General features: G+C 31.8%; 2 protein-coding genes across 4 annotated transcripts; one reads left to right on the forward strand and one right to left on the reverse strand.

The window, feature by feature from the left end:
* Window positions 1-380: 380 nt before the first annotated feature.
* LOC106757704 lies at window positions 381-14,676 on the forward strand. Its single transcript, XM_022779463.1, has 7 exons — window positions 381-468; window positions 1,200-4,026; window positions 9,862-10,647; window positions 10,722-11,420; window positions 12,245-12,727; window positions 13,024-13,773; window positions 13,930-14,676. The coding sequence occupies exons 2-7, from the start codon at window positions 1,231-1,233 to the stop codon at window positions 14,647-14,649; spliced, it is 6,234 nt and encodes a 2,077-aa protein (XP_022635184.1). The 5' UTR covers window positions 381-468; window positions 1,200-1,230; the 3' UTR covers window positions 14,650-14,676.
* A 3,737-nt stretch (window positions 14,677-18,413) lies between these two features.
* LOC106764117 (protein YIF1B-A) lies at window positions 18,414-21,419 on the reverse strand. Of its 3 annotated transcripts, none has more exons than XM_014648347.2 (5): window positions 21,287-21,419; window positions 20,531-20,706; window positions 19,690-19,788; window positions 19,439-19,590; window positions 18,414-19,046 (listed from the first exon to the last, which is right to left on the reverse strand). In XM_014648347.2, the coding sequence occupies exons 2-5, from the start codon at window positions 20,699-20,701 to the stop codon at window positions 18,659-18,661; spliced, it is 810 nt and encodes a 269-aa protein (XP_014503833.1). In that variant the 5' UTR covers window positions 20,702-20,706; window positions 21,287-21,419; the 3' UTR covers window positions 18,414-18,658. The 3 variants fall into 3 exon arrangements, with proteins under 3 accessions (XP_014503833.1, XP_014503841.1, XP_014503849.1); XM_014648355.2 differs by having other exon boundaries at window positions 21,302-21,393; XM_014648363.2 differs by lacking the exon at window positions 21,287-21,419 and adding an exon at window positions 21,130-21,271.
* Between the last annotated feature and the right edge of the window lie 1,663 nt (window positions 21,420-23,082).

The raw sequence follows: 23,082 nt of genomic DNA on the forward strand, positions 1-23,082 counted from the left end.
ATTAAATATACTGGCATTAACGCTTGGACTAACATTATTGGGTTTTTTCAAAACTATGACTTGAAGGTTGTGTTCTTCTCCAAACTTTATTTGCAAGCAATCTTCACGTATTTAAATATTCAATCTGTCACGTTACTCGTTTTCATCAAGAATATTTTTCTCAGCTTTTGACTTTGTGAATGTTCTGGGAAATTCTTCAATGCCTTCTTGGGTGCAGATTGTTCATATATGTAGAAGTTGAGACACAAACAGATACAAACCAGGCAGTTCAAAGATCCTATGTAAGTAACTTACTTTGTTGTTCATGTTGATTACTCATGTTGTTCATGCTTTGTTTCTTTATCTTATTCATTTTTCTGTTTCCTTTTGGCCAGTTATCACTTTTCAGTGCTATAACCACCACCACTTTGAGATCAGATATACACTGTTTTGGATTTGGTTTAATCTATGTAAAAAGCTTTACTTAAGGTATGTTTTCCGAGAATTTGCTCAGTATTATTCAACTATTATATTACATTCTAATGATAAGACTACGAGCTATAGTCTATAGTTTTCTCTCTCCCCTAATTTTCCTTTTTTTTAGGAGCTATATAGTTTATAGTTGTTTTTTCCTTTAATTTCCATATTTTCTTTTAACTTTTCTTATATTTTTTTTTTCTTTATTACTAGACAAGATAACATCAGACCAAATAGTTCGATCAATAATCAATTCTCTATCTGATTTGATTATGGTGCAAAATTAATCAATAATAAAAACATTTCTTATATGATTTATTTGAATAATCAAATTTTATCTAATATATTTTATTATTTACCTATACTTAATACATAAAGATATATTTATCGATGAATTTGTTTTAATTTAATTCTAAAAAATATTTTTTTTTTCATTTTTCTCTCCAAACAAAACGAGATTAAAGTAAAGTATAAACTTACAATTATGGTAGTTATAGAATAATAAATTTTAAATTATATAATCTAAATTTCTATAAAAACAAATGAGGTGACACACGTCACCTGATGCTTCACTTTAAACTCAAATTTTGAATCAAAGTTATTTTATCATTCGGCATTAAAGGTTACTATAGGAAGTGTCTATATTCATTTATATGTTGATATCTTACATATAAAAATCTTTTTAATTCTGATTTTATAAATTTTAATTTGGCCATGTTCTCTTCCATTATAACATTATACAGATATTCAAATACAAACACTTGGAAAGCAAAAATGCAGTGTCTTATTGCATTAGCGACAGGAACACTGACAAAACTTGGAGAATCCTTAGTTGCACCAATTGGAAATCAATTTGGATATCTAGTTCACTATAAGAAAAATATAAAAGATCTTAAAAGAGAACTGAAAACATTAGAAGGTAGAAAGCAAGGAGTGCAAGGTGTGGTTGATGAAGATAGAAGAAATGGACGTCAAATTGTATCAATTGTACAAGATTGGCTCTTCAAAGTGGAAAGAATCATAGATGAAATAGAAAAATTTAATGATTTTCAAGTAGAAAACAATAAATGTCTTGATATATGGTCTCCAAATTTGGTGTCAAGGTATTCATTAAGTAAGAAAGCAAAAATATTGATGATGAGTGTTACAAAATTAAATGAAGAGAAATTTGACATCATATCATACTCTTTACCAACACCAAAACTTGGATCCACCTTCTCAAATGTTATCAAAAGTTTTCCAAGCAGAAAATCAACTATTACAGAGATTTTAGAGACATTGAAAGATGATGATTTTAAAATCCTTGGTATATGTGGAATGGGTGGTGTGGGAAAGACAACACTTGTGAAAGAAATAATCAAAATTTTAGAAATATGCAAGCTATTTGATGAAGTTGTAATGGTAGTGGTTTCCCAAAATCTTGATTATGTGAAAATTCAAGGTCAAATTGCTGATGCTTTAGGTTTGAGATTTGAAAAGGAAACGATTCAAGGAAGAGCATGTCAACTACATGAAAGATTGAAAGGTGTTAATAACATTTTAATAGTTCTTGATGATGTTTGGATAGACTTTGATTTTGAGTCTATTGGGATTCCTTCTTATGAACATCATAAGAATTGTAAAATTTTGTTTACATCAAGAAATGAAGATGTTTGCTATAAGATGGGAAGTCAAAAGAATTTCACGATTTCTATTTTGTCTCCAAATGAAAGTTGGGACCTTTTTCATGATATGGTTGGTAGAAATCTTTCAACCAAGCTTGATATTCTTCACATAGCAAAGGAGGTTTCAAATGAATGTGGGGGGTTGCCAATTGCCATTGTTACAATGGCAAAAGCATTAGCAAATAAAGAAAAACATGTTTGGGAAGATGCATTAGATCAATTAAAAAGATCTTCCATCACTTCCCTTTTAGAAATGAAAGCTTCTGTATATTCAAGTATCAAGCTAAGTTACAATTTTTTAGATACTGCAGAAGAAAAAAATGTTCTTTTTCTTTGTTGCTTATTTGCAGAAGATTTTGAGATTCCTATAGAGGTTCTACTCAGACATGGAATGGGTTTGCAATTGTTTAATAACAATATTAATGAATTGTGGAAAGTTAGAAATAGAGTGCACACCATTGTTGATAAACTTAAAAGACGCTTCATGTTGTTAGACGGTAATGTGGAAGAGTGTGTCAAAATGCATGATGTTATACGTGATGTTATCATATCAGTTGTATCTACAGAAGAATGTGATTTTATGGTACAATGTGATGGATATCAAATGGAACAATCTAAAGAAGAAACATGCTATCATAGCACTGTGATTTCACTTATCTCTGAAGAAGCAAAAGAGCATTGTAAAGTGTTAAATTGTCCAAAGCTTAAGCTTTTGCAAATAGCATCAAAGAAGAAGGGTTTGGTTCCAGATAATTTCTTCCAATGTGTAAATAACCTTATGGTGCTTAGTCTACAAAATGTGCACATTCATTCAATGTCTTTAGTAGTTCAAGCTTTAGGCAACATCCACACTCTACTACTAGAAGATTGTCAAGTAAGAGACATATCTATAATTGGTAAGCAACTCAAAAGGCTTGAGATTCTTAGTTTTTCTAACTCAAATATCAAAGAATTGCCAGAAGAAATTGGACAACTAAGTTCGTTAAGGTTATTAGATTTGACTGAATGCAATGATCTTACTCAAATATCTAGCAATGTCTTTGCAAGCTTATCTAGACTAGAAGAACTCTATATTAGAGTGCGAAGTCTTTCTTATAAGGAAACTAATCACATTCTTTTTGAGTTACAATCTTTATCTCATCATCTGAAGGTCATAGAGATTGTAATTTTGACAAATGAAGAGTTACCCATTGATTTGTTCTTCAATAATATTGAGAGATTTTGGATATATTTGGGAGATTCTTCTACTATTTTTCATGGCATTGTTCGAAAAGGATACTTGCATCCAAATATTTTGAAGTTGAATAATGCATATTACAAATATATCAAGAGGAGTGTGACAATTCGGCAATTACTTGAAAAGGTTGAAATTCTCAATTTGGTTGCTATAAAAAACATGAAAAGTGTCATATTGGAGTTAAATGAAAGGGGTTTTCCATTTTTGAAACATCTAAGTATTGAGTTTTGCAACAACCTTGAATATGTTGTAGATGCAGTTGATGGTTTAATCTTTCCTCAACTTCTATCAATTTCTTTAAGTAATTTGGATAATTTAAAAGAGATATTCAATGTGTCTAGTTACATGAGCCAAACGAGTGTCTTTGCAAAGGTTAAATCCATCTCTTCATCTCAATGCTTTGGAACCCTTACAAAGCTTAAAATAGAATATTGTAACAAGTTGAAGACGGTCTTCACATTGTTTCCAAGAACAATTAGTTTGGCTACACTTCAATGTTTGCATGTGGTTGAAAGCTATGGAATCGAATGCATCATTTCAAGTAATAGTAAGATTGACGAGAAGTCAATGATCGAGTTTTCAAATTTAGTAGAATTGAAGTTGCAAGATCTACCAAACTTGATTGGGTATACAAATGTTATTCATGATCGTTGTTCCTCAACAATCCAAGTAAGTTTGATATTCTCTCTCTTTATATATACATGTGTATACCATACATTTACGTTAACTTTGATATCACCTTTTTAATAGGTGTTTGAATAGTATTAATTATAGATACAATTATTTTAAATAAAATTATTATAAACATAATAATTTTAAACAATTTATCAATAATGAGAATCACTAAGTAAATTTTGTAAAATTTTCATGTCAACTTTTTATTATAAAAATCTTAATATTTTATGTTTCTCATTATTTTAGAATAGTTTTATAACTCATTTTAAATAATATATAACTTATTTGATTAGTATACAAAATTAACGAGAAATAAAGAAGTTTAGCATATACACTTCTAGCATTGTTTAGATACTTAAAAAAAAAAAAAAACCTTAGTTTGCTTGTAAATCATGACAAGAATATCAAATTGTAAAATTAACTAATTAAATGTGTAACTTTTAGATTAAGATTTGAAGAATAAAACAAAACCAAACGTAAAAGATAATCAAATAGGTTGCATGTACGTAGCGGAATAGATGTAAATAATGAATGATATTATTGATGGTTAACTTTGTTAGACTTTTTAACACAATAATTACTTGTTCCCATTCAATCATGATTATATTATTACTAACATATAAAATTATTCAATAGTTAATAATCCCATAAGTGAAATAAACTAAGTCCCTCAATTTCACTGGTAAACACTAAAATTAGGGTAACCAAAACTTATCTTCAGTAAAAAAAGGTTTCAATTGTGGTTAATTCTTAAATAGTTGGTTGTCTTCCAATTATGATTGAAATTATAAAATTATATTATTAGTTTAATTTTCCAATTTGAACAACACAGACATTAAGGGTGAAATACAAACAATAATCAATAACATTAATAAATACTAAGATAACAATTACATGATAGTATGCCCAATTAAATCCTAAGGAAAGAAAAAATTTAGCTACTCATATTCACATAGGAAGAATGCTTAAAAGAAGAGTTTTCCTTATCTCCTGTCTCTAAATGACTAAGTATATGAAAATAAGGTTTCAAAGTTTTCCTTTTATAGGGATTAGATCTTTCCTTATATGGACTTTAGATAATAGATGCATTTAAGTTTTAAAAAAATGTACTTTTTAAGGGCAAACAAAAATTATTCTTCTAGTCTTTAATTTTGACTTACGATGCTAAAAAATAAGTAGCTTAAGTAGTGATCAAACACGTTTTTCCTTTATGAACTTACCTAAGTTAACCAGAAGTATGTAGCTTAAATGTTCAAAATATGTTTAATTTTTTCTATTAGGTCCTTTCTTATGCTACATATAAATATATAGCTTAAGTTTAAGAGAGTCATATATCTATAAGAAAATACAAGCATATGAAACAAATCTAACAAGAGTTGAAATCTTTTTTTTTTTTTCTTAAATCATGAATCAATTCATGGGAAACATGAATTAATAATTCCACACACAAGATCACAAAAAGAATAAGAAAACATATCAAACTATAAAAATTTTAACTTAAATCCAATTCAACCAAACAAAGGATGTAAACAAGCTTAAACTACAAATAAAGGATGTAAACAAGCTTAATCTACAAATAAAATTAGATAGGAAAAGAAAATGACCAAACAAGAGCAAATAGTAAAAATAGGAACTGAAAGTAAAAGAGAAAATATGAGAAGAATTAGGATAATGGAAGAATGGTTTGCCTCTTGAGACGAAGTCTTTATGTTTCTTCTCCAAGATTAGCACTTAGGGTTGATTCACTACTACAAGATAAACTTTAGAAAATTGATTATTTTCATTAGAGTTTATAAAATCTTTTTGAAATTCCATTCAATTAAGTGAAATACATTGAAAAGATATGACTATATATAGTAGTAGATATCTAGAAATTCATATTGAAATTATAATGAAATGACATCTAGACGGTCTTTAATGGGTTAGATGAAATGATGCTTAATTTCAATGTAAATAACACTTGAATGTAGTATGGGATTTTCGATAAACTAATAGCAACATTGTTATTACAAGGTATAGGAATCATACTCTCTTCGTTAAACAATTAATCTTGAGATATGAGAGTTGTTGGTCTTTATTTGTTGAATACCACTGACAACCTTTATATAATGCTCTATGTACTTTCTCATTTCTATCTAATGTGGGATTTGGACGCACACTTGTATTCCTAACACTTCAGTGGTGAAAGAGTGACTCTAACTACAAAGGTTTCCTTCTAAGTGGGTTTCCTTTGTGGTTTAGGCCTCTTGCTTTTGCTGTTGTAGCTCCTGAGATAACTTCTTTAAGAAAGAGTCTTCATGGCGTAGTCTCAGGTCTAGTGCTTGAGGTTCCAAGGTAGGTTTGCTCATATGGCTCAAGCCTCAAGATTTTCGCTTCAGCCGTGCCAAAGTTAGCATTGTCTAGAATTACCTAGATTTCCTCCACATTCTTTATTTTTCTCCTTTAGTTCACTATAATCATCAAAATCTATAAAAACAAGTCAAATTTAGGTGATTTCAACATATATTTAACAGAATCAAAACAAGATAAGTGCCAAATTTATATCAAAATTAACTTATATTTGGCACTTATCATGAGCCAAAATATTTTACAATTCAACTCAATCCACCATGGGTTGTTGGATTAAGTGGGTTGACTCACTTAACTATCGCGACACAGATGAAGCAAGTAGCACAAAGCAGTCAATGTTAGGGCAGAGCGTAGTAGTAAGTGAAAAAGAAAAGGAAATATAGGGTTATGAAGGAGGAACATAGACAAAACCAAAGGATTTGTGAAGAACCGAATAAAAGGTGATGAAGATGTAATAACCTAGACTCAAGGTCTAGATCATGATACCAAAAGCACGTCTCCACATATAATCAATTATGATGAGACCAGAAACTACTCACCAAGAAGGTTAAAGAAAGAGCAAGAGAAACAAGTGTGCATGGAGGCATATGATCAAACAAAAATCATGGAAGGATTGATATAAAGACAGGATGACCGTGAAGTCAAAGAGTGAATAAGTCGAGGCTAGCCCGCGGAAGGTAAGTGTTGGGAATCCAAGTGTGAGTCTAAGTCCCACGTTGGATAGAAATGAAAAAGTAGAGCACTATATAAAGATGAAAGACCTATTAACCCATTGCCTTAAGGTTTTTGGTAGAGAGTGGTGTCAATCCCTTATATGGTTGGGCTCATATCTCATTGGTGTTTGTGTCTCCCTGGTGAACCCCCCCCCCCCCTCGATAGACCTAACAGTGGTATCAGATCCGATGGTTTGTCTTGGTGACCGGCTTAGACGAGTATAATGATTCCTATACCAAAAGTTTTCCTGGCAAAGGGTATTCAAGTAAGCGAGTTTCGTTAAGATGAACGACTGTTGGAAATGGCTACTCGTGGTTGTGGTTGGTTGGGAATGCTTCAACTGGAGGGGGAGTGTACCTATGTGGAAGGGACTCACCCTTGAGGGGGAGATTGTTGAGAATCCAAGTGTGAGTCTAAGTTCCACATTGGATAGAAATGAGAAAGTAGAGCATTATATAAAGATGAAAGACCCATTAACTATTGTTGAGAATCCAAGTGTGAGTCTAAGTTCCACATTGGATAGAAATGAGAAAGTAGAGCATTATATAAAGATGAAAGACCCATTAACTATTGTTGAGAATCCAAGTGTGAGTCTAAGTTCCACATTGGATAGAAATGAGAAAGTAGAGCATTATATAAAGATGAAAGACCCATTAACTTAAGATTTTGGGTAGAGAATGATGTCAATCTCTTATATGGTTGAACTCATATCTTATTGGTGTTTCTGTCTCTCCGGTGCACTTCTCCCTCGATAGACCCAACACTAAGATGGGACAAAATTGGAGGGAATAGTGTTGTGTGAGAGATGAATTAATTTTCTTGGAGTTCTTGTGAAATAGTGTTGTGTGAGAGAAGAATTAATTTTCTTGGAGTTCTTGTGAAAGAAAAAAAAAATATGATTTCATTTTAAGGTAAATAAATAATTAAATTTATTTAAAAATATAAGTGGATTACATTTCATTATAATCTAAATTGAATTTGTATAACTTGAGTTAAGTAAGTAAGACTCGTTTTGACTCAATGAATAATAATAAAATTTAATCCGACCTATAAAAATTTAAGAATAAACTTTAATATATATATATATATATATATATATATATATATATATATATATATATATATATATATATATATATATATATATATATATATATATATAACCAAAACTAAATTAAAAATAGTTACAATTAAAATTAGAAAAAGGGATTTCAAATGATTATATTTAATGTAATAAAAAAACGCTACATACCAATCATCAAACCTATACACCATAACTTATTGTTCATTATTATTTTTTCATATTTTCTTACCATATTTTTTTGACAAAACATCTTATTTACCAATTCCACTAATATTACACAATTTATTTTAAAACAAAACCCTTTAATAATTTCCTTTCCTCTACGTGAATATTGTGAAATTTATTATTAGTATATATCTCATTTTCCATAAAAGCATAATTAGTTGATCTATGAGCAGTAATCCACTCGTTGATTGAAAAAACAAATCTTGAATCACAAATAATGTCATTATATATAAACACTTCTTAAACCATTTAATAAACATAGGTATTTGGAATAAATGTTAAATTTTTTACAATATTAATCAAAGTTTACCTATTTAGAATTAGTTTTATTGATCTTGATGAATTACGTAATTTTTAATTATATATAGGACCAGAGGTTGTAAATACCACTAATATAACTTTATTTTCAAAATAGAATGTATTAAAATATTTAAACATATATCTTTTATATTAATTGCATGGTTTAATGATTAATTTTATCAAGGTTGGTAAAATTTTCAAATCATATGCTCTTTTAATAACTGCATATAATTAATTCAGAATCATCTCTATTAACGGAAGGAAATAAGAAGAGTGCACAACGATTCAAATAAGAAGAGATTAAATATGGTTATTTTTGGAGTTAAAATGATCAAGAAACTAAATAAATTTCAGATTAAGTCATGGTTATTAGATTTATAAAATATTGAAATAGTCAGGTAATGTTAATCTACAATATTAGTATAATTTAAAAGTAAAATAAAATAAAACTTACAGTTACTAATATTTTTTATGTAACATTAATTTTAGAGATAAATATTATTTATAGATAAATGATATTTTACATTTATTTTATTTTAATCAAATTAATTACAATTTACTCTTAGGTTTACTGTACTTGTAATTACTACTCAGTTGCAAGAAAAAAAGACACAACAAAAATTACAACTGTACAAAAATATTTGTTTTCTTATCTTTGCTATCTTTTAAAATATTAATGTTCATAAGATTCATATAGATATTTTGTGTCACTCAATGGATGATTATTGTATCTGGGAAGAGAAATATATATATATATATATATATAATATTTTATCTTATCCTATACAATTAAGACATTTTCTCTATAAAAAAAAAAAAAAGCCGACAATTCAAATTCTTTCTAATCATTTCTTTATTTACAATTTTATATGATATTAGTATTATTTATTATAAGAATAATTTAGTTTGATTAATCTTCATTTATGTATTATTATTATTATTATTATTTTATTATTATTATTATTATTATTATTTATATTCAATTATTATTTCCTAACACTATACCCATAAGAATAATCTTTTGGTAAAAATTAAATTAGTATTTCATGAACTACCAAAAATATTAATCAGTCATTATATATTTTGAAAAACAAGGAATTTAGGCAAACTATGTATTTTGTGATCTTCAAAAGTCTAATTCAATTATTTGTGTGCAGATTCATGAATCCAGTGATCAATTAATTGAAGATGGTCAATTGCTTAGTTCAAAATATGTTGATCAAATTGTGCCAATTGCTACTCTTTTCGAATCTAACTGTATGCAACTGTTCCCGAAGTTGGAAAAACTCTTCTTACATGCATGTTCTTCGCTAGATATGGTGTTTGATCTGCAAAAATCACAATTTCATGGTGAATCAACGGCTTTCCTATTTCCTCAGTTGAAAGAAATAGAGATATCTTGGCTCAGTAAGTTAAGACACATCTGGGGCAATGTTCCAAGCTACATTCAAGGCTTTCAGAATGTGAAATCAATCAAAGTGAAGAAATGTGATTCCTTAGGGTTTCTTCTAACTCCCAACATTGCAAGGGCACTTACTCAGCTTCAAAAGATGGTCATACACAGCTGCCAGTCCATGGAGAAAATTGTTGGAAAAGAAGAAAACCTAAATGGTGATGATGAAGAAAAGAATGTGGAAACCCTAGTGTTTGGTCAATTAGAATCTTTAAAACTTATTGATCTTCCAAACCTTATGAGTATTTGTTCAGATTCCTATGAAGTAATGTGGCCATCTTTGAGATTTTTATGCATTGATGGATGCCCTCAGCTTGTGACATCTTCCATGTTTACTCAAACTGTGGCAAGGCAAGAGAATTTCAATGGCTCATCATGTTGTTCAACAACATGTGATGTTGCAAATGGTACTTTTAAAGAGGATTCACCAAAGTTTCTTCAATGTTGCCTTGGCTGCACCCCACATGTATTTTCCAACTTGAAGTTTAAGGTAAGTAATTTTAACCACAACTTTTACTTTTTTAAGCCTGCAATGAATAAGCTAACCATCATTTTTCATTGCAGGCTTCATCAACAGAGAAAGTCCCTTCTGTCAGCAATATATATTCCAAATCAGAAACAGTATCCTCCATTCCAATTTTGGAACAAATGCAAGTAAAAGGATGGGATTCACTACAAGTCTTGTTCCTTCTGAAACAAAACCAACTTTCTAATGACTCTAATACCAATTGTCTAGTGAAGTTGATACTTGCACAAACACCTAAAAGTTCTGTAGAAATCACTGCATTCAACAACCTCACTGTCTTGACTATAGATTCTTGTCACAAGTTGAGATATCTGTTCTCATATTCCATAGCAAAGCTCCTAGTGAAATTGCAAGAGATAAAAGTGTCAAACTGTAAGGTGATAAAGCAACTAGTCCAAAGAGAAGGAGAAGACAGTTTAACTCTATTTCTTCCTCAATCAAGTTCTGTCAAAGTATTTGAAAATTCTTCATCTACTGACCATGCTACCTCTTCCCAAGAGGTATGTGCCTTAGAGTGGTCATCTTTGAAGAGAATCAGCATATCTCATTGTGGGGTGCTAGAAGTTGTTATTGGTGAAATAGGGGAGAAAATAGATACCATAATTGCTTCATTTGCTCAACTGCAATCTCTTACACTGAGCCATCTACCAAATGCTGTAAGCTTTTGTCTCAGTCATTGTGCATCAGAATCACCATCCTTTGAGAACATCCATGGTACTGGCTATCAAAACCATGAGGTATGTAATACATTGCTAATAAGTGCCAAGTATTGCTCCTAAAATTATTTTCAGAGTAACAATTATGCATAGCTCAAAAGGGTGAGTTCATTTGAGTTTATATAGAAAAACTTTAAAATATCAGTTTTTTGTAATGGTAAATCTTTTTTAATTTAAACTACACAAAATATTAAAAATTAATTTAACAAATACTAAAAATAATGCCAAACCAAAATAAATATATTTCTTCTGTAAACTTAAAAAATAAGTAATAATAAGTAAAACAATTACAAATATTTAAAAACATATTAAAATATAAAAATTAGTAATGGAATAAAACTAAGTAAGTTATAAATTTAAAAAAGTAATTAAAGTCGTTTATTTAAGTTATAAGTCAAAATAAACTTTTTTTGACAAATACTTTTATGCACCTCAGACTGTTTATAAACCATTACCAAATATATTCTTATACATTTATAAATATGAGTTTATTCTGTTAGATTTTGCATTTAATGGAATATTTTATATTTTATTATTGTGATATAAAATAATATTTCTTGTTTAACTGCGTACAGATATGGTTATATCAAAGTAATATAAGGATAGGCAATACAGTTATCTGAATTCAGTAATATTAAGAGACGAAAATTGTTAACGATTTAAACAAAAGGTACTTATTGTAATAATAACGTTGAATTCTTTTTAGGTAAACCTCAAAATGGTACGAGTCTAACGTTTTCGAAAAGTTGTAATGAGTTCACAATTTTCAAAAGATAAAACTGAGAAGTAACGTTCGTATCATTCATGAGATTTTTGGATTTTCTGTTCACTTTTTAATTTTGCAGGCAACAAATAATGAAGAAATGAGAATAATGAGAGTTGATCCACTGATAAATGGCTTTATTTTTCCTAATCTAACATATCTGGCAATATCTAGCTGCAACAAAGTTGGAAACTTGTTCTCTCCTTCAACATCAACTAGCTTTGTGCGTTTGGTAGAGCTAGATATATCTAGTTGTAGGGAGATAGAGGAAATAGTGTCTGCAGAAGAAACACAAGGGAATGTCATTAAGATTGTGTTCCACAGCTTGCAACGTCTGAAACTTGAAAACCTACCAAAACTCAAGGCCTTCTGTCAGGGTTCCTATGGCTTTGATTTTCCATCATTGCATCAAGTATTGATTAAAAATTGCCAAATGATGGAGACATTCTCTCATGACCCTTTATACACTCCAAAGTTGGAAACAGTCACCATGGAAATTGGAAGTATAACCAAGAACATGTGGATGGGAGATTTGAATGATACTGTACCACTTTGCAAAGGACTTGTCAGTAACATTCTCATTCCCTATCTCTTTTTTCTTTTTCTTTTTTCTGTTTATGATTGTAATGTAATAATATATAGGCCTAGGAACACTTTTGGTCTTTGTGTAATGATTTAATGTTTTCTTTTTTCTACTTATCTTTTTACTTAATGTGATCTTTCTGTTATATCAGTGTTAATGTCATTCCTCCATTATATCAGTTCATCATCTTCCAAACGATGTTAACAATGATTAAATTGGATAATTATCTTTTGAAGCCATGGCCCATTGTTTCATTTACTGATGAATATGATTTTCAGTTGGCTTTTCAAACATCAGAGACACTTGGATGGATCAAGCAGGATACATGCATACAAAGATACTTCACCCATGAAAAACACTTGACAGTTGAAAGTTTTCAGAGGCTGCTAAAACTAGTTCCCTCCAACGTAATACACATATTTCAAAATCTAAAGGAACTCACTATAAAAAATTGTGGTTCACTGGTTGAGGTCTTTGAATCACATGGTGTGGATGCAAAGCAAATGCATGCCATGGTACATTACAAGCTAGAAGCATTGAATTTGTATTTTCTACCAAAACTGATCAACCTGTGGAAAAATTATGGTGGAGTTCTGGGATTCCAGAAGCTAAGAATACTAAATGTGCAGCACTGTGGCAACTTGTGTAATTTGTTCCCTCCATCAATAGCCAGAAGTCTAGTACAACTTAGGCACCTGCGAGTTCATAGTTGCCACATGATGGAGGAAATAACTACTAAAGATGAGGAATTAGAAGGAGCAAATAATGCTAAGATTGTATTTCCACTTTTGAACAAGCTGGAGCTTCGTTATGTTCCCAACCTCAAATGTTTCTCCTCGGGAAATTTCAATATTGATCTTCCCTCATGTGAAGAAATGATAATTGAAAAATGTCCCAAGATGACTACCTTCTGCTATGGATCAGTAACCGCAGCAAAGCTTCCCCACATATATAAAGGTTCATATGAGTATGTTGATATAATGGGAGACCTTAATATGACCATCTATCATGCTAATGAGAGTTTGAAGGTACATACATTCTCCATATGTAATGACAACAATTGATGTGATTACTAATATAAAAGGATAATGACATGATAAGAATTTTGCTTTTCTTTCAGAATTACTAAGATTTATCAAATGTAGCATTACTTGAGTCTCTATTGACATGCATAAATATTGCAGGTTGCACAACAAACATCGGAGACAATCACATTCATTGAGCATGGTCAAGAGCTGCAGCCTTACTTAAGAAGTGATACAGAATTGGTTGTTCAAGGTAATGAAAAACTGTTGCATTGTATTCCATCCAACATGCTGCATAGGTTCCAGCATCTAAAACAACTCAAGGTGTATGATTGTGGTTCACTGGTCGAGATATTTGAATCAGAGGAAGTGGATGAAAGTGAAGATGAAGGGGGTACCACAACACCATACAATTTTGATGTGCAGGAACTGCATCTGTATGATCTTCCTAAACTGATGCACATATGGAAATATCATAGTCGAATCTTGAGCTTTATGAACCTTAGAAAGCTAAAGATTCAGCATTGTCATAGTTTGAAAAATGTGCTTTCTCCTGAGATGGCCAGAAGCCTTTCACAACTCCAAGAGCTTTCAGTACATGAGTGTGAGTTGATGGAAGAGATCATCAGTAGAGATGAGAAACTATCAGAAGAACCAAACAAGGTTAAGATTATATTCCAGGCATTGCAATGGCTAACCCTTTACCGGCTTCCAAGCCTTAGATGTTTCTGTTCAAGCACTTACCATTTTGAGCTGCCATCCTGCCATGACATAACCATTACAGAATGTCCTAAGATGGAGGCTTGCCATGGAAATAGAGGCACCTCAGAACTTCCTTCTGCCTCCTTTAAGACAAATGGTCTCTGGAGAGAGATCTAAAAAAGAATGGAAATTCATTGTCTAAAGAATGTAAATTCAAATTCGCTACCTAAATCACGTGTTTGGGATTCTTGTACCCTCAACTGAGACTTGTACATATTGCTTATATTACTATAAACTTTTCCAGATTTTGCAGCTTGTTTCTGCTTGAGATATTTTTTTGTTGTTGTTGACGTTCTACTTAGGATATGATCCCCCTAGCAGAACTACTACATTGGTCCAAATATGTTAATATATTAGTTAGTAGGATATAGTTAAACTTTATTACTTGGTATACACATAACTGGAACTTGTCAAAAGGTGCAGTTTTTCATTGGTTTCCAGTTGAACTTATTTGAGGTGTGAACACCTAGTTTTGTCTTCTCATAAGAAACTACATTACTTTGGTTTCTAAACATAAAATAAAAATATATCAATAATACTCCATATGTACCAATAAGTTCTAAAAATAATAATAATAAAATTAAATTACAAAAAATATAATAAATAAAAAATACATACAAAAGGGTTAAATATGTTTTTAGTCCCTATACTTTGGGGCAATTTTGGTTTTAGTCCCTCTTTCAAACTAGGGTACAATTTAGTCCTTCAACTTTAGAAAACTCTGGTTTTAGTCTTTTTTACCAAATTTTTTAACATTGAAGCAAAAATGTTAAAAAAATTTGGTAAAAATGACTAAAACCAGAGTTTTCTAAAGTTGAAGGACTAAATTGTACCTTAGTTTGAAAGAGGGACTAAAACCAAAATTGCCCCAAAGTATAGGGACTAAAAACATATTTAATCCCATACAAAATAAAGTAACAGGTAAAGATTGCTTTATGAGATCTTCATCAAAGAGATACGTCAAGCAGCCATTGCAAGAAGATGTGTTTTCCCTGCATTTCCATATAAAGCCTTGTTAAGTTTGAAAAAAATGTGTGGCATTTGTTTGACATTTAAAGCCCAGAACTTGTTTCACGTCAACTTCCTTATATGTAGTCATTGGAGGATATACTCTTGACGTCCATTTGATATAATTTGATTCCATTAAAGAAAACATAAGTAAACATAGTACATCATAACATAGTTAAATCCATGGGCTTAACTACTACACATCATGTTAAGTAATTTATTCCATCGATAATGGGTGAGCATCTCCATTAACCTTTTGGTGTAAACGAGGTTTGTACATAAGAAATAATAGCATTGTTAGTATCCTCCTATATAATCAAGCCGGCTAACATTTATCATATGTCACTCTCGGTGTATTGGAATCTTGTGTTGCGACACATCATCCTCACTTGCTCATTGAGAATATAATTGCGCTTCTCGATGGCTACCACTTGGTGCTCTACTACGGATGATGTTTTCTCAAAGTGAGAGTTACTCAATCCCATGACTTCCATGAAGTTGTCTAACTTTGTCGTCAAATTTTCAAATTGAGTCCATAACATCCATTATAAGGGCTTTGTGTTTCGAACCACGTGATGCTGAAGTTCCATTGGATGGGACGAATGGCACACATTGAGTTGGCCTACGACTGTACTCATCCATATGTGGCGATGAAGTTGGAGTTGGGTCATTACCCCGTCAAACATAGGTTCTTCAGGTATGCACTCCATTTCATCATTAAGATCAACATTTAAACATGCTTGCTAGTGTTGACGACGTTCATGACATGTTGTTCGCACTCCATTACATGTAGCTCGATCTGCCGCTCATAGCTCTTCCATTAGATCGTAGTGTCTAATGCTAGTAACCCTCCCTTTGGTCGTAATAGGCTTAGTCTAAAATGTAAGCCAATTGGTGAATCTTAAGACAAAAATATCTAGAGAGTAGACTCTCTAAGCAATCCAAGTTTTGAAGTTTAACAAACAACACTAAACGAAATATTATTGTGTAGGAAAAGTTGTTTGAAACAAATAGCGTCTAGGAAAGAAGTGTCCTATAACGTCTAAAACCAAGAGCTAATGTGATGCTTTCTAGACCAAACTGGTTAAATGAATTAAAAAATCATAAACAACGTTTAAAATTAAGTGTTTCTCATTGAAATCTCTCAATAAACTATACGAGAAAAATAAGCTAGCTTCTTATGAAAACAAAAGTCTAACTCTTATATAAAACTAAGAATAAAAGAGAGTGTTTCATTCAATACAGTGTTATATAATGCAAAGCCCTCTATAGAAAATATCGTCTGATAAGTGGTCGCTAAACGCTTTAGCCTTAAGAAAACATCTATTCATTATACCATATGATGAATATACACATGTGTATTACCAAATGATGCATTTATTAGTGAAATGACAAATGATAAAATATCTTGAACATGTTACATTGCTTAGCATTTATCAACTTTCAAAACATCCAATGCGTGTACGAAAAAGTACTTTGATGCTTGTGTACTTTGTTTCTTGATATTTATGGAGATTAATAAAGTAGAAAGATATTATCAGAATCACGACATCCAAGAAAAGACACTATGAGAAAAGAAAAACATTCTGGGAATGTTTCCTTGAAGTGATATGCTTCCATATCGTACAAGCTCAAAAATTCACTTGAGGCTATGAGAAAAAGCTCTAAGCCCTACAAAGTAGACTAAAGTTAGACTTCACATCCAAAGATTACCTACTCTTCAGAAGTCAACTTGTTGGTCTAACGGTTATCTTTCAAGAGAAGATATATATAGAAGAAAGCTTGAAGAGAAGAAGTTGTTGATGAAAAAGTGAGAGATAATATAAGAAGAATAGTAACGAGAAAAAAAGCTTTAAGTATTCTTACATTGTCTAACGCTCAATATCTTTTGAGAGAGAAATTTTGTAAAGAAAGAAACACTTTCAAGTGTCATAGATTGTATTGTATTTGAACACATATTTTATCGCTGAGAGTCATTCATTTATACCTTGTAGAAAATTCATTTGTGGATTTTTTGTAAGTTTTGGAGATAACTCAAATACTTGATTCTTCAGCTCAGATTGATTTGAACATCTAGACAGTTGTCTAAGGTTAGATTTTGGAGAGGCTAAACTCGATCTATTCAAGTTGATTAGGAAACCGAGAGTGGTACTAATACTCGTTGAAACCATGAGTGGTGAGAATAGTCAATGAGATCTTGGAGAGGCAAAACTTATGTAATCTTAGAAAAGATTAATGAAATCCCTTAAAAATTCTTAAAGAAGAATTGGACGTAGTATGGTGTACTATTTTTCTATTCAACCGTTTTCCATTTACTTATATTATTAATTTGCATAAACATTTTTAAAACACCGTTCACCCCTCATTACACATTGTTGGAATTGATTAGGAGCTTTGCTTGAATCAATTCCATTTGAATTTATTAGGAGCTTTGCGGGAATCAAATTGATTAAAAGCTTCGCTGGAATCAATTCCACTTTTTGTCTCTTGTTGCACTTCATCTTCAACCACGATGCCACCTAAATGTTTTTTTTCTGGTTGCAACTCCGTTTACTTTTGTTTTTAAAAAGATGGATCGTGATCCGTTATGACCCTGACTGCAACTGGGCACAAAAATAAATAATAAAATAGTTCCCCCACCCAACCGGAGCAATTGCAAGTGGTATGAAACTATACTTGCTCTTTATAAGGAGTGACTCACTTTCCGGGAGTAAGGCCCTACTTTATTCTTGTAAGAACTCAAATCTTTGGATCCATTACTAATGAGTTTTAGAGCTCAAGAGCAAAAATGAAGTCCAGCGTTTAACACTGGCGGAACAAAAAGATGGGCAGGCCAAAAATAAAAACATCTTATAACGTGAGACATACAAAACTACAAAATTCCAGTTTCACATTGTTTTCAGTGGTATACATAATTTTATAAAAGAATAGTCTCCATTCCCATGAATCGAGAAAAATAAGAACATGTGAGTAAGGCCTGTAATTATGCATTTCTGAAAACTTACCAACAGGTAGAAACAATGGAAAAATAAAACGTTCATATATTACAATGCTCCAACTTCAACAACCAAAAACTTTTACTAAGAATTGCTTCTAGTACAGTGTAAAAACTATCACCCTATAAAAGCCAATTGACAGTAATATTGCCAAGCCATGTGAACAATGGGAACTGAACCAAGGCAATAAAGAGCAAGAGATAGTGGTGTCTGCTTGAGTCATAACTCCTGACCTCAGCAAAAAGAACTCTCTTCATTGTTTTCACCAAGAAGACTCCCATGCATAAACAGGTCCATGGCATCAGAAAGTAGTAGGAGTAGCCCAATATTATTCTTCCAAGAACAGCTAAACATATGCCAGTGAAAGTATACCCAGCATATGCTATAATGTCCAGAAGGGGAGCTTCTCCACTGCCCAATGAAAGTAGTGTCACCTTAAGGAGTGCAGTTTGCATAAACCAACCAAGCAATCCCTTGATAAATAACAAGTTCAAAGCTTCTGGACTAAACCTGTACATAATTATGGCATCTTAATAAGCAACGGTCCATTACAAACAGGAGGAGGGGGGATCAAAGAAAAATCACAAAGAGAATATAGTTAGCAATCTTTGTAACATCTAAGAAGCTCAAAAGTTCCTCTGGCTTATGATAAAGTTCTTAAAACTTTCCAGTTAGAAATACAACATAAAAACATATTTTTCAAAAAAAAAAGTTCATACTCTCATCAAATGGCAATAGCATATAGTTGACAACATTTTAGCCATGGTAATTCGACAGTGCATGTATGAACAGGAAAGTGAGGAGCAAAATTTCTAACTAAAAATTTGAGAAGAACAAGTAGGACAACACACATGTCATTATATATTATTGGATTAAGGTAGAGGTAGAAGGGGAGTAATTACTTTCCATGAAGACCCAACGAGAGGCCAGCTAGAATTACATAAGTACCAAATGCCATTAATGGAATGTATAGGTCTGGTGCATTTATATCATAAATTGGGGGCTTATAAGAGAGCCTACCCCCGACTGGCTCCGTTATTCTAGTCCAATGACCCTGAGCCAGAAAAGAAGAAATAAGCAGCATGAAGATAAGATAAGAGAACCAAATGAAAAGTTAAGGAGAAATGCAGAAAATTGAAACATTAATGCTTACCCTGTGCAGGAATGGTAACAAAACCACCTTCAATTTGTTCTTAACGTAATGGTCATTCACTTGGAAGTAGTATTGGGGGTCAGAGAAATACCGACTTATCTGTTATTCAATGTTGAAATATTAATTTAAAGATGAAAAATCTTGTATTAACATTTTGAGAGACTATCCATACTCGAGGCACATATAGATTGTAAATCAAGGTCCACCAAGCTATTTAATGACATTTTTCAGCTACGTTAGTGGTATCCCCTCTATAATCAATCAAGCCTAAATTGATTGATATACAGTCATGAGCAGAGATAAGTGCACATACCATCTATAAACTAGATTTTAAAATAAACCATGGATCATTTCAAATTTTCTTTAAAGTAATAGAAATCCACAAAAACACTAAAGTCCAAAGACGTGCACAATAGCTTCTGAGAATGGAGAGATCAGTATTGCTAAGATGTTATACAAACAGCTTAGAAAAAAGGGATTGAATTTCTTTTAAGAGGGTACGTCACTTTTTTAATTATGAGATGCATTTTAAGCCAAACAAAGATAGGATAAACAAAACAACTTGAACTTCAATGACCACATAAAATTAACAACTACCTCCGAATATACAAAAGACAAGTAGGTCTTCCAAAGATTTTTGAAATAAATAAATATAGGCCTTCATAAATATGGACATGAACACAATCATTCAATTTATCTTTGGATATCAATTTAGACCCTAAATGGTACTTTCAAACTATGAGCTATGAAGAATAAAACAATCACGCATAAAGATTTAGAGCAACAACTTCAAGTCTCATGTATCATTGGGCAAAAATTCAACAATGTTATTTAGTCTTACATTGCTTTGGACATACTCTGAGCTTGATCCTAATATCTTCCCTCCATAAGCACCCAATCCGCCTCGAATGAGCCCTGAACCAGCAACATTAAACGCACTTCCGAAAGGATTTGGTGGCAAGCTCGCTTGAGGCTGAGGTACCCCAGGTTGGGATCCAATATTATTGTACATTCTCACTGCCACCACAAAAAGAAAACAACCAATCAGAAAAAACAATAATGTGAACATAAAATCAACAACAAGATAACCCAATACACGACTAAGCAAACCCTCTTCTCACGAAAACACGTCATTCCGATATGCAACGAGAGATCCATTTCAGAAATAGATTGCCACACCATAATACCATAAAAGACAACAATTAACGAATCACTATCAATAATCAAATAGTTTGAAAGAAAGAGTGTACTAAGGATGAAGGTAGAAAACCCCATTTCAACAAATTCTGTAACTAGATATTGAAACAGGAAATTCCATTTATTAATAATTAAAAACGCTATAACCAATGCAAATGTACGCCAAAACAACAACCGTAGATTCAAAATCCATATTGAAAAAGGGAAATGAAATTCGGAGTGGCATGCAAATTCGAAAACGACCCAGTAAGCAAGGGAGGGAAGCTTTAGACCCAAGGTGAGAGCAAGGGGCAGGATCGATTATGGGTATGGAGAAAGATGAGATAGTATAGATTAATATGAAAAAAAGGTGAAATTAAAAATCTGTGAAGAGGCTTGAAGCAGAAAAAGAAGAAGGAACCTCGGCGAGACGAACCACGGTGTCAAAGAACTATGGCTCTGGTGAAGGAAGTGAGTGAGATCTGAGAACAGAGAAAGAATCACAGCAAAGGCAATAAAGGTAATTGGGATGAACTTCCTTATTTCATAAAATGGAAAACATTTTTTTAATTTAAATAAATAATCATGTTTTAATAACAATTTCGTCTTTTGCAAAAATTTCGTTCTCTCAAATTCTTTTTTTTATAAGAAATATTTATAAATAACTGAAAATTTTTAGAAATAAAATGAAAATATATTTTAGAACTAGTTTATAAAGAAATGAAAATTTTAAACAAAACACATAAATTGTATATGTTCATTTAGGGACAGAAATATACAATTTTTATAACACTATTTTTCTAAAGAAAAAATCAATTATATTTTTCTCTTTTCTTTGCAAACTTCATTACAATATTTGGTTTTTACAAGTTTTGTCCCTTTCATTTTTTTTTCACTACTAAAGTCATTAGTTGATTTTGTTCACTAATGTTTTATTGTTATATTTGTTCATTACATATTTAAACTTTCTTAATATAATCATCATGCAATTTAACTGTTAGAAGATATAATTTAGATTTAAATTATTGCTGTATTTAGTTAAGAATAAATTTAAAGTTGTTTTCTATTTTTAAGAGTTGTTTCCTATTTTCACAAACAATGTACGTCATTTTGGAAGAAGGAATGAATGAAAGTATCGTATTTTATTCCGTGTTTAACATGGTATTAGGTGTTTTTTAATTTCGGGAATATCTATCTTCATCTCCATACGGTTTCCAATTCCTAAATTTCCAATTTCGTCATGGCCAATCCTTCTTCCACCTCTGCCCCATGTTCCAATATTATCATTCAGCAAGATAATTCTTCTTTTCCCATCACTGTTATTCTTGATGACTCAAACTACTCCCTTTGGTCCCAGTTAATGGACATGCATATTGGTGCTCGAAACAAATCGGGGTATCTCACTGGCGCAACTGGGAAACCCTCCATTGATGACCCAACCTATGATAATTAGGTTACTGAGAATAAACGGGTGAAAAGTTGGCTTATTGACTCCATGAGCCCCCGTTGATGCAGCGATTTATCCGCCTTGAATCTGCCCATCAAATTTGAGATGCAGCTCTCCGCACATTCTACGATGGATCCGATGAAACTCACAACTTCTTCTTCTCAAGGGGAGATTCATCACATTGGAGAAGAAGAATTATGCTTACCTTTACCTATGACTCCTACTCCAATATCTCCTCTTATTATGGAGAGTCTACCAAATCAAAATCCTTCTCCTGGAGTCTCCACCGATCTTCCAGGTAATGACCAAATGTCGTCGGTAAACGCACCGTACCGACGGCTTTTCGATGGCTCCAAAGCCGTCGGTAATTTGCTTGTCGGAAACTTTACTGACGGCCTTTTGGCCCTCAGTATTACTGACGGCCTTAAAGCCCTCGGTAATACCGAAGGCCACATGGCCTTCGCACCAGGCCGTGGGTAATACCGAAGGCCATGTGGCCCTCGGTAACGCTTTTCGAAAGTGTGTGTTTAGCAACGGCCTGGAGACCGTTTGTAATTTTGACAGTCTTTTTTTAGGCCAATTTGCTTCTCTATTAAACCCAAAACCTGCAAATGAAAAATCAACAATCCCAAACATCAATTTATCCAGACAACATCAATTACAAACATCAATTCAAATGTAATCATTCAACATTCATCAAGAAAACTTCAATCATTCTAAGTTTCCAAAGATGATAAGTGTCAAAACAAAGTTTAAAATGCAATCCCAAA

Source organism: Vigna radiata, chromosome 1 (assembly GCF_000741045.1).
Source record: "Vigna radiata var. radiata cultivar VC1973A chromosome 1, Vradiata_ver6, whole genome shotgun sequence".
In the NCBI taxonomy this organism is placed as follows: Eukaryota; Viridiplantae; Streptophyta; class Magnoliopsida; order Fabales; family Fabaceae; genus Vigna; species Vigna radiata.